This window comes from Monodelphis domestica, chromosome 8 (assembly GCF_027887165.1).
Source record: "Monodelphis domestica isolate mMonDom1 chromosome 8, mMonDom1.pri, whole genome shotgun sequence".
Lineage (NCBI taxonomy): Eukaryota > Metazoa > Chordata > Mammalia > Didelphimorphia > Didelphidae > Monodelphis > Monodelphis domestica.
Window position 1 is genome coordinate 87,518,047 of NC_077234.1, and position 13,322 is coordinate 87,531,368.

General features: G+C 33.3%; 1 protein-coding gene across 1 annotated transcript in view; it reads right to left on the minus strand.

Moving 5' to 3' along the window:
* PARD3B (par-3 family cell polarity regulator beta) overlaps positions 1–13,322 on the minus strand; it is a 1,280,476-nt gene that overhangs the window by 605,773 nt on the left and 661,381 nt on the right. The window contains exons 6-8 of the mRNA XM_001365888.4: positions 12,840–12,926; positions 6,158–6,283; positions 4,175–4,533 (exon numbers count right to left, since the gene is read on the minus strand). Coding sequence (XP_001365925.2) covers positions 4,175–4,533; positions 6,158–6,283; positions 12,840–12,926 — 572 coding nt within the window. The remainder of the gene's footprint in view (positions 1–4,174; positions 4,534–6,157; positions 6,284–12,839; positions 12,927–13,322) is intronic.

Here is a 13,322-nt window from a genome sequence, read left to right on the forward strand (position 1 = left end):
TTCCCCATCCCAAAAACCAGCATAATAATTACTTGCAAGTTCTACCTTCCTAGGCTGTAAGTGAAGCCTTTCTAAACATTAAAATGCTATTCAAATAAGAGCAATTATTATTTGATTCAATGATGACCCAGGAATCTTCTAATTTCCATATCTTCTTTGATTTTAACATACCTTGTCTTCCTCTGGTCCCTTCTTAGAAAGTCTAATGTTTATGTCATTCCCATAGTACCCAGCTGGTCTCCTGCTTATGTTAATTTCCATTAGAGACAATCATTTCCTGCTTGGCTTGGAGTCACATTTTTCCCTTTCTAGTGCCCATTCTGGGATCCATCTCATTTTGGCCTTATAATGGTCATTGTTCACCTCCCACCACTAGAATTAGGTTAATGAAGTGGGGTCTGGTAGAGAGCCCTGAAGGGAACTGTATGATTTATAATTACCATATCGATTGTTTACATGTAAATGAGTACTTCAGAAGTACTTTTGGGCAATTTGAAGAGTTTATTTCCTTAAGTAGTTAGAACATTTTCCCAGAAATTTTATTTACACTCTTTAATTTGCATGGCAAACTATTTATATTGAAAAGGTAAATTTCAGGCTAGTTCTGGTATAAATCATCACAAATTCTAAATTACAGGGGGCTCAATTAATGTGATTTTAACACATATAAAACAGTAACAATAGACCCATATGCCTTTCTGCTCACCTATTTTTAACTCAAGACACATTTTGGAATTATGATGAAATTATGTAGCCATGAAAATCACAAAGAAGAACTATAATTAATTAGGGGTTTCAAGATTAAATTATTAGAAAAATTCTTTGAAAATTCCTGGAAGTGTGGTAGTTCTAAATAGACTTGAAAGACCAATTTATAAGAAAACTGCACATAATGAATATTTCTTATAAATGTGAAAGTCTTTTATGATGCAACAAGCATATTGGAAAAGGAACATGACAGAAAAGGCTATCCTGGAAGGATATGCTGATGTCTTCTGAGTGGTGCAAGTGCTATAGTTTTTATTTACCCTATTTTGGCTTCATTTTCTATTTAGCTTATTTTCTCTCCATTTAATAAAATAGAAATAGGAGTCTGTTGTTCAGTTGTTTGAGTCATATCCAACTCTTTGTGATCCCATTTAGAGTTTTCTTGGCAAAGATACTGGAAGGGTTTGCCATTTTCTTCTTCTGTTCATTTTACAGATAAGGAAACTGAGGCAAACAGGATTAAATGACTTGGCCAGGGTCACATAGCCAACAAGTGTCTGAGGTCAGATTTTAATTCAGGTCTTCCTGAGTGCCTGTCTGGTATTCTATGTAATGTGCTACCCAGCTGTTCTAGAAACAAGAAACCTATGTTTAAATCCTGACTCAGGTCTGTTATCCATAAAATGGACATGACAATAACACTTTAATATTGATCTCACTGTGGTGTGAGAACTTTTTCTAAACCATAAATTATATATGAGCTATTATTATTCTAGATCTAGGGTGTCAGTAAGTTACCCAGGAAAAAGAAGAAACCAAAGATGATCCACCACTATGGACACTTGAGGACTTGGTAAATTGACATGTCCTGAGTGAAAGAGACCAAATTTGTCAGATGAAAATTATTATCGTGACATGATGTAATTATTAAGAGAGTATATTAAGAATTCATATATGATATGAAAAAAGGATAGGCTACCTACATAGAGAAAGTGAAGGATAACCAGGGAAATTCCCTCCCTTGGTATTCACTTGAGGTCTGGCAATCAGAAGTTCCCAGATTATTAGGTGATTATTATGTTGGGTTTATAAGATAACAAGGGGGACTAGGAAACAATAAGTTTATATATAGGTGAATTAAAAAAAATAAGATAAACAAAATTAATACAAAATTGTTTCTGGGGCATCTTAGACAAATAATAATATTGAAGCAAATGAGGAAAGGCTGCTGTTTTGAATAATATTTAAGCTGAGTCCTCAGTTCAGATTTGACCTCAGAGATTTACAATTTATATGAACTTAGGCAAGTCACTTAACCCTGTTTGCCTCAGTTTCCTCATCTATAAAATGGGCTGGAGAAGAAAATGGCAAATCACAGTATCTCTGTCAAGGAAAAGTCAAGTCAAATCTTGAAGAGTCTTACAGGATTGAGAAAAGATAAAATTGTAGCCATGTGCACCTTATTGCAGAGAGATTCTGAGAGGTGGAGTTGAAGAGGGGCAGTATTCAGAGAACAGCAAGATCAGTCTGGATGGAATTTAGCATGGAAGGGAAAAAAGTACAATGGGCATAAGTTGTTGAAAATGGTTTTAAATATGAAATGTATACTAAAGGCAAAGGGGAGGCAATGAGGCTAGGTAGGGGAGAGCCAATGGTCAGAACTGGGGCTTCAGATGGTCATAGGGCAACTTTATGTGAAAAGAGGACTGGATTTAGCACTGCCATGGAAACAGCTGTGATGAGTTAAGAATCAGGGCAGTGGTATCAAACTCAAAGAGAAATAGGGGCCACATTAGGATCCCTATTAGCTATATAATGACTTAGAAAATTACTTATTAACATTATTTATGTTTTCTTTTATTATCATTTTGTTACACATTTCCGAAATGCATTTTAATCAGGTTTAGGTGAAGGGAATGTTGTGAGCCCCACATGTGACACTAAAAACTCTTAATGAGAGGTTTTTAGGGACTTAATAGAAATAGGAGGCATGGACGAGAGAGTGGGCTGGAACAAATGTATACTGGGTGGACAAAATGACATTTTAAAAGCCTAACGCTATGTGAAAAATATTTGCAAGAGTAAATGAACAGAATTGATGATAGTTACCATTTAGTGATTCTGAGTGATTACTACATTATTTTTTTATAAAGATATTTTATTTTACCAATTATATGTAATAACAATTTTAAACATAAATTTTTTGAAGCTATAGGATCCAAATGATCTCACTTCCTTCCTTTCCTACCCTTTTCTGGCAATGGTAAGCAATTTGATCTGAATTATACATGTATCATCATGCAAACATCTAGGATTACTACTTTCAGTGAGTAAACTAATATTAAAAATTTTAAAGAGTACCTTAGGCCATTTACAAAAGTAAAAATGCTGATTATTGAGAATCAGATAATATTTAGCAAATAAATAGCCACCTCAAAAATATATGAAATTAATTTTTAGAAAATATAACTATTTACATGTAAATAAAAAAGAAAATATAACTAATAACTAATTGTTCTTTAGATGGTATTTTAAATTATACAAAGTACTTCATAAACAATATACAGTGCATCCATATCTGTGTTGAGCCAATAGCTCCATCACGATGAAGGAATTATTTCCATTTCACACATGGTAAAACTGAGGCTCAGAAAATATAGGGTCATAGACATCAAACTGGATGTGCCTTTAGCAGTTTTAGTTTAACCATTTTTACTTTAAAAAGGAAAAGTGTGAGGTCTAAAGAATTAAGAAATTTGCATGCAAGGTCATCCAGGTGTTCTGATTCCAAATACAATCTTCTTTCTATTGTCCATCAAAGTGTAAGCAAAGTAATTTGCCAAAGAACCAACAACTAGGTTGCAGTAGAAGGTGAGATCTGAACCTTTACTCTCTCATGCTGAGTGGCTTCTGGTATATCCATAGTTAGTATTCATAAAATTGTAAGTCATTAATGTTTGATATAATAGGTGCTGTGTGTTTTTGGTGGTTTTAGTTCAATCCGATTCTTCATGACCCCATTTGGAGTTTTATTGGCAGAGATACTGAAGTGGTTTGCTGTTTCCTTCTCCATCTCATCTTACAGATGAGGAAACTGAGGCAAACAGGAAAAAGCACTTTGCCCAGTGTCATACAGATTGTAAGTGTCAGAGGACAGATGTGAACTTAGGAAGGTGATTTCCTGACTCCAGACTTGTACTCTATTCACTGGGCCACCTAGGGGCTATGCTTTTAGAAATCACACCAATGGCTCACATGATGTATAATTATTTTACATTTCCCAACATGCATACATTATTTCCCTATTAAGAAAAAACCTTCTGAACAAAGTGTAGGAAATTACTTAAGCACATACTTGACTCAATACTTTGCTTCAAAGTAATGCAAAGAGTATAAATTAAATTAGCATCAATAAGTTTATATAAAATACAACAATAAGACACAACAGCTATGATTTAATAATTACCTTTTTTAAGGTCAATCTTAATTTTCTTCGCATTTTTCTTACTTCCAAAACCCATTAAGGGAGAAAGTGATGGTGATGATGGCTTTCTTCCTACTCTGGGAATTCGAGGGCTCCTCTTTTGCTGGAGAGAAATTTGTGTGTCTGTCTCCGGACTGCTTGCTCCTGTCGGACTGATTGTTTTTAATGCTGGTTTTCCTTGGATTGGAGGGGATGCTTTTGTTCTAGAAGCAGCATCACTGTTACCAAAAATTCCAAGAGGCGCAATGACTGACTTTTCATACTGTTCACGGTTGTTTGGTGGAAGCACTTGTAAGAGAACATTTTGGGATTTCATTGCCTGACGGAAGACATCTTGAGCCCTTGAAATAAAACCATTTCTGTTTCAATATAAAGCAAGCTATTTCCTAAGTTATAATCATTTTCATAGGTCATGAGGGTATAATTTATTTACTAATGACAGTTATAATCAACATAAGAACCAGAGAATCTCAAGGAGAGATTCTTAGCCTTTTTGTATCATGGAACTCTTGAGCAATCTGGTGAAGTCTATGGACTCCGGCTCAGAAGAATGTTTTGAATAAATACACACACACACACACACACACACACACACACACACATATACACATACCTATATACACACATATACACACATGTTTAAATACATATAGGATTAAAAGAAACAAATTATATTGAAAAGAGTTGTCAAAATATTATGGAAATAATTTTTTATCCTAGGTTTTCTTAACTAGTTTAAACCCCTAGTTTTGAAGTTCTTCAACTTATTATACATCACAACAACCACTAATTTCCATGCAAATGTTTCCTGAGTCCATAAAAAATAGCTTTCATATTTTTAGGCTTATTTATGAACCAAGATAAAAAATACTGGTAAAGAACCAATATATTTGCTCTGATTAGTGCATTTTATTGCCATGACAATTAGATAGATTTTTGATATCATTGGTGACAGTAGTCCTTTCAATAGTATAACCTGACATGAATCTTATTCATGTCCTTCTGTAAATCAATCAGAGAAGATCCATACAATGTACTGTTTTTTTATTTGTTGTCTTAATACTCTCTAAGGTACCAGTGCAGGACCTGATTGTATACATACTGACTCTCTTTTATTAAAATCATCATCTGTGTGTATGTTGCCGAAAAATGGCGATTGGGTTAATGACCCATCTTCCAAGCTGTTCGGAATATAAGTCATCATCAGGGGCTGCTAGTTTTAATAGGGAGTGTTAGCATATTAAAAAGCTTATTATAAACTTCTTGTTTGTTTCTAGAAGTCTGCAATGACTGTCTTTAGTATACTTTTTATGTCTTATCATTTTCTAAAGAAAAATTGCTAATTGGTATTTTATTTATTAACTGACTTCTTATCTGAGCCTAAACCATTAGATTACTCCTTTAGAGGAGTTTAAAATAGCTAGAATCTAGGCAACTGCTACTTTTACAGTAGAGTATTCTCATAAAATTTGTGCATAAAGACAAAAAGATAAATGTTTGGCACGTATTTTAATTTAAAATTATTTGTTTTAGTGTCTATTAGTCATTGAGTCCTGACAAACTCCTATCACAGATTTTCAGACTAATGGATACTGCTGACATCTCGTAAGTTAATTAACAAGCTGAATCAACAGTCTGTGAAAATAGTCATTAAACACTAGCCTGAGTGACCCACGTTCCAAGAAAAACAAACGCCATCCATTGATACCAAAGCATGACAACCATTCAGACGGGGAGGTTTGCTATAGTCTATGACTTAACATATACAGGGCTGCCAGTGACACATGTGGGGCCACCCCTGAGTGTGCTAAAACATAGAATGCATTTCTAAATGGATGTACAGGGGGTCATTTATAGGAAACTGACCAGAAGTTCTACCTACAATTTTGCCCATAATGAGCTCAATAACTATTATAAGCATTCTGGGGATCAATAAAGTAAATACAACAATAAAAAAGTGCTTACTGAGCAAAGGTTTTGTCTATGAGATCCACATTGTTGATTTTTATGATGCATTCATTTTCATGAAATAGTCCATCCCGTTTAGACCTGCTATTTTCCTCAATACCCCGAATAAAGAGCCCTAGAATCCTGAAATATGAAGAATGAAAGCAAAATAAAATCAGAGTAATCATGTGTTATCCATGTGCAATTACTCCAAAATAAGTGCCCATCCAAAATAATGATGCCTCTTACATACTTCACTACTGTTGAATCATTAGTTAAATGGGAGAATTTACAACACATAGTTCTTTGGTGAAACAAGTATTCCAAAGATAACACATTAGACCAACCATGAGAGCATTAATCTGTGACCTCATTTGTAATGTTTCCAGTAACTCAGCAAAGACTATTAGGATTTAGTGGAATTGAGAAGACAGGACTTATTTGTTTGGGATAGGAACATGAAAGCTTCCTGTAATGAGTGCACCAGAGAACAGAAGTAAGATTTGGAAGTGAAAAGAGGCACAGGGGGTCGAATGGAAAAAAAAAAATCACATTTCCTGAATTTTCCTTTAAAATATTGTACTAAAAACTTTGCATATATGGAAAACACATTATGCTAGGAAAATATAACTGAGGTGACTGAAATTTTTTTAGTTATAGCTTAATAAAGTGTGCTATCAAATGTTTCATCATTGGCTTGGGAGTGACTACATAAACTCAAGTCCTAGTAGGTTTTGTCAAGTTGGAAAAGTTACACCTATGAGTTTGGTGAGTCTGCGTGACATCTAAGAGCAAGCCCAAGTGTAGAATCTCAATGTGAGAAGCTTGCTTGCTGCAGGATCATAGTGACTCATTATCAGTGTAAAGACTGGACAAAATTAAGCAAGTACTATCTCCCTAAATTAATAAGAAGGATCAAATGTCATTTGCTGTCAGTCGTTAAACCAACAAAATCCACCAATTTCTTCATATTTTACAAAAATTACGTTTGACATCTGTCCAGTTTATAGATAAGCTTGGATCTGTCAAAAAATTCTTCTTAGACCCGTGAAAAAATAGCTTTATTGGATAGTATATTCTTTAAGTTATATAGAATTTTAGAGAAGGAAAGATCAATAAGATCTTGGAATTCCTAGGAAAGGTTTCCAAGGGAAGGTGAAAATTAAGCTCAACATTGTAAAATCTATACATTTTGATAGTTAGCATAGAGTAAGGGGAAGCAAGAAGATCTAGGTGAGAGGAAAAAAATGTTACCCCAAAATTAAAGATACAAATGATCAGGGCAGCAGAGTAAAATGGAAACAGTGTTCAATTTCAAGTCAAATGATCTGGATTCAAGTTTACTACCAATTATGACTTGTGACAAGATACTTAGCTAATTTTCTCATCTGTAAATTAAGATGAGAGTTCCAAATGACCTCTGAGGGCCCCTCCATCTCTAAATCAATGAGCTGATTATACTGTCTATTAATCTATATGTTTGTAGGATAACTAGGAACTCAGGCTGATAAGTGGGCATGGGTACATGTTGGCCAATAATGACACAAATGATTTAAAGGCTAGGGTGGAACTAGATTAGAGTAAGGAACAGGGAATACAATCAATTTAACAGAAAATAAATATGTGAATATTTTTGAGTAAGGATATGATAGTATTAGTGCAATGCCTTTTGCCTTTCTTTGTATGCCCATACTTGTCATGGTGCCTGGCATATAGTGGGCACATAAAGTCTTATAGGTAAGCTTTAGAAAAAGATTGGAGTCAGAGAGAATAGTTAGGACTGGAAAATGGTAATAGGAATGGAAAAGACAATGAAGAAAATAATTCAATTTTCTGATATTTTTTACTTTTGATTTCTAACTCTGTAATTTTATTATAAATATGAACAAGAAAATAAAAATAATAAAAATTGTACATGTTTTCATTAGTTCTTGTTTGGGGATTACTCTTCTCCTCCCAAATACAATAGGATGCTAATTATAAGTCAATGGAAGGGAAATATTTTCATTTTTCACAATCCATATCTCTAAGAATTCTAAAGCTTATAGATATATTTTAAATGTAGCTTTCATTTGTGTATTTGTGTTTCTGTGTGTGTGTGTGTGTATGCATATGTATTATTTTGCCATTTTCTTTTCTTCAGGTGCCTGGTGGGATATTATAATGGTTTCCTTTCTTTATATCTACAATCTAAATAAAATATGAGTGCTTTTTTATGAGAGGATAATATGGTCACAAGAGGGAAAAGGGCAGCTTTCGATGAAAATATAGGTGAAAATGTAGAGATTCTGTTTGGATTTTTCTCTAGATATTGAGCCACTGCCTCAAGAGGTTATCAGAGTAAATTAGTACTTATTACTGGTTAATACTAGCCCAGATCACTTGACTTTGAAGTCAACACTGTTTTCTTTATAGTCTGTTGCCATAATCACTTGTATCTTTGTACCTTGTGTCATTTTTTTTTTAATTTTCCTCTTACCTGGATCACCCTCTTACTTTCCCTTAGTCTATGCAACCTATCAAAATGAATAGATTTTGTAGGGTATAGTTTAATTCTCTCTTTCCCTCTAAAGTAGCAAAGTAAGGTTAGACCCTCTATAATCCTGAATGCATTGAGTTCATTTGCTGATATTTATTGGGGTTTCTCCATGGTAAAAATACTTAATGTAAACTGCATGGCAATGACATGATGTTACAGATAATAACAAGCCTAGAAAGCTCAAGGTTACCATTTCCCAAAGGTAGATAAACTTGAAAACTTTTTGAAGTTATGGAAAGTTGATGGGTCTAGACAGCGTATTCACTGATATGAAAAACTGAGGTTAGATTTACTTTTTGATGACTTAGAATTCAAGTCAGATTTAGCACGCTCAGTATGAAAATAGTTCAGATATAATCTAACAACCAGAACACAGTATTAAAGAATGCAATATTAATTATGATAAATAGTACAATGTTTAATATACTACATAAAGGGCATAGTGTAAACATGCCATTAAATATTAATATTTATTAAAAGTATTACTCAGAAAGCCAAAGTATGGATTCTCAGTTGGAAAGCATTTTGTTTTCCCAGTGTCTGGATTGCCAGTATAGTAGGTTCATGATAACAAATCCATTGGTATGATGTGTATTTTATATGTATAAACACCACAGTTTATATAAGAAACTATTTTGTTAATAGGCATCCAAATCTTCCTGTAACTTAATTCAATATAATATCACTCATGTAAATTTACTCTCTAGAACTTAGTTTGATATTTTTGGAACCAACTTTATTTTTTCAGGCCATTGAGTTAAGATTTAGTTAACAGAGCATAGCCTGTAATATATGATGGAGACCCCATGGAACTGAAAAAAAAATGTATCTTTCCATGAAGAATTTATTGACAGAATTTTTCTGTGTATAAAATATATAAATTTAAAAGTTGATTTTATATAATTTAATACTGATAGATATTATTAGTTTGAGAACAAACACCAGATGAATTTTTATCTCCTTATTCCATAGCAAGGGCAGAGAACTTCTAACAATTTCACCCACTCAAAATGGTGAAAATACTTTGGTTGCTGCAGGTGTACCACAAGGGATAATCTCCTCACTGTGGATGGATGTAACTAATTCATGCAGAAGCAAGAACCAAATACAATGATTTATCAGCTAATTGGAATGTCAAATCACATAAATTATCAATAAGTTTCAATTTAATTAAACAAATATGTAAGTGCCTTTCACTTGTAAAATATTTGTACTACAAATTGAAAAATGACAGATCTCTGCTCTTTTACCACTCAGGAACAATTCATATTGACTAGTATTCACCTTAATACATAGTAAGCTCAACTATGTGATGTTTCTGTGTTTTTCTTATTTTTATTGCCAGTATACTTCCTTTCATCCATTAATCATTTTTTACCATGCTCTTGATCCTTCCTGCCTTTTCTTTGTGTTTTTGTCTTCTCCAAATTTTCATTTCGTTCTTTTCTTTCTCTTTTCCTATTTTTATTAGTATATCCCTTCTTTCTTTTCCTACTTTTAATTTGCTATACTTGAAAAATATATGTAAGTACCCAGATATATATGTTGTAAATATTTGGTGATAATGTAATTTTATAAGTGTTCCTTTCTGTGTTTCTAAACTTAAAAGATAAGCTACAATTGCTCTACTACTAGAAGAAAGCAAAAGACTTGAGTTAACTTTAATTTGTGAGTAGGTGTCATTTAAATTTTTTACCCCTAAAACTCAGTGTCGCTGAGATATAAAAACAAAAAAAATTCATCACTTTTGTTATAGGTTGTGATCTCATTAGATGTTAACTAGTAAAGAAGACTTCTGTTTATAACTAAGTATTTTATCTTAGGTTAAAGTGTCTCATAACAGGTGTATTTAAATCATACTAAAGAAAAAAAGAAATTAGGAGGTGAGAAAAATAAAGGCAATATATAAATTGTATTCATCTTAGTCAAAGTGTTAAATATACATTCAATCTGAATTAATGACACAAACCAATGAAATGGAAGGAAATTAAGAGCTAAGTCCTTCATTCTGACCTTAATTCACCCTCCTATGGCAAAACAGTGAAACCATATGGTATTGTAAAGTCAGCCCCGTGTCTGACATCTTTCTATGTACTGAGACACATGGGTTGAGTTAAGTATGCTTTTTCAGGCTGAACTCATTATTTCTTAACTTTTATTGGTTCATGTCTCCACTTCTACATTATTTTAATGTGCTTTCTAATTAAATTTCCTTTCTATAATACAAGTTGATAGTATAAAGAAATGGCAGAATGATTCCATTGAGTTATTGAATGGAAAGGTGCCTATTCTCTACTTATCAGCTTATGAAACCACATTGCTGATAGTTATTTGAATGTTTGGGCAAGATACCATTTCTATTCTATAAAATCAAGAATGCAGTGAGTAAACTACAAGAGCCACATCCTCATAATTTCAGTCCTTTATTATATCTCCTCCAGTTAAACAATAGCATAAACTGTGGGAGGCTTGACTTGCAGCTCTATGTTATAAACTTTTCCATGCAACTGCTGAAGACATAGCATGTTCATTATCACATTAGAAATGTCCTCATATTTCCCTAAAATGGACATGCCATATTCCAGTTTCATTAAGTTAAAAGGGACTAGTAATTTAACCACATTGGTAGTCCCAAAGCTATATCGATGCACTTCTGCCAAAAACCATTCCAATTTCTCAAGACAACTGGGTAAATATTCATCCCTGTCTGTCAAAAAAACAGCTTGTTCAGTGCCATAACCCATAATGTTTATAAACAAGGTTATTAACATGTACAGGGAATGAGCCAATGAGCTCCACCAGCTTTTCAGTTCATTTCTTTTTAAGGGGCATCAATTTCCCTGAGAAGTTGGCATCAAATGTATTTGAAAAAAGGTGATGACATAGCAATTACAGGTAGCAGATGGCTACCTGCTGTAAACAATGCCAACCCAAATATCATGGCTAAATCTGGACTTGCCTAATATGGCAGGCTGAATTGAATAAATATTCATGGGCAGTGAACTGATTTTAAATAACCTTACAAAAATGGGTGCAGTGGAAAAAGCTGGGGACAGGTATTCAGTAGATTAGAGTTCCAGACCTGATTCATAAGTTTGTAAGATCTTCACTCACAGAGATGAGGGAGTTTACTAGATATTTAAAGTCCCTTCCAGGCTGAAAATTGTATGATTCAATGATTCACTTTTCAGAACTTAAGAAAGTTAACCAATTAATAAATCTCATGCAATGATTAGAATGTAAAATGGATTTTGGGGAAAATAACTACTCATATCAATTTCAATTTTAGGGCTCGAGGCAGTATTGTAATAGAGAAAAGTGATGTCGTTTCTTCATCCAGAAAATTTGAGACTTATTGAGCTTTTCATAGCTTTTAAGGTAAAAAATTTCAATTTCTACCCAGGGAAAACTTTAACATCTATGTTAGGTATATTAGAAAAAAATCCTGGAAATGCTGACATAATATTAATGATCATACATCAGTATGGATTTAGCAATGAAATGGGCGTTTGGCATCTCAACTGCCTATAATACATCATTTTCAATTGAATTAATTTCATTTCAATAGAGAAAATAATGTTATGGCTAAATTTTGCCACATTAGTTAAGATCTACCAAAGATTTTAAAAATATACCCCTACTCTACCAACAATGATAGCTCCCAGAAATTTTGAACAAAAACCTTTTCCGTTATTCCCATTTTCTAAACACTGGAGTTTATGTGGTCATGTAAGCAATGATAATAGAGGATTTAGTAAGTTAGTTTTTACTACACATTCATTTCATGAAGTCTATTTTGGTGAAAAGGATTCTGATGGGACCCTTGTCTAGTTATGAAGAAATGGTAAAATATTCATAAGGGAATCTTCTTATTTACTAAGACTTCAGCAAGAATGCTTCAAGGAAGTCTTTCATAATTAATTTCAAAGTGCAGATACTATGATTGATTTTTTTTAACCCACATCACACAAATGGACTGTTTTTATTTCATGCCTAACATGTAAGTAGCATAACAAAGTGGTCAGTAAACGAATATGCTGAGGCCTATTACTGAATAATAGAGATGCACACTTAACTCTCTTCTAGAAAATGTTTTGGAAATGAACTCTTATCGAGCTTTTTTCATTAACGTGGGTTTCTGAAATAAGGAAAACATCTTACCTTCCACTCAGCGATGAAAAGAAGGGCACTACATGTATTCCTAGAGGACCACCTTCCCCAGAAATCTCCACTGTTCTTGTCATATCACTTAGAAAAAGAAAGCAAGAACTCAGATGAGACTCTATACTAGAACAGATGAGGTACATTTTCTTTCAAAAAGCAAGAAAACACCTTCAATTCTCAAAGCAAAGAAAAAGCAAAAATTGAACATGATTTGCTGGGGGCATGCGGAAGAAGCTGTCACTAAAAATGTTTAAAGGAATATTTGGTTTGGGGTATTTTTTACCCCTAATTTAGGAGAACAAATGAAAATGACTACCCACCAAAATAACCCCCTATTCCTCTCAATAAACAGAAATCAAAATGTTGAAAGGATTCACATGATGCTGGAACTTAAAAAAAACAAAACATACATTTGAAAATACTAATATCTCAGGAAATACATGTTGACTACAAAGCATATGACTAATTTTAAAAATCATT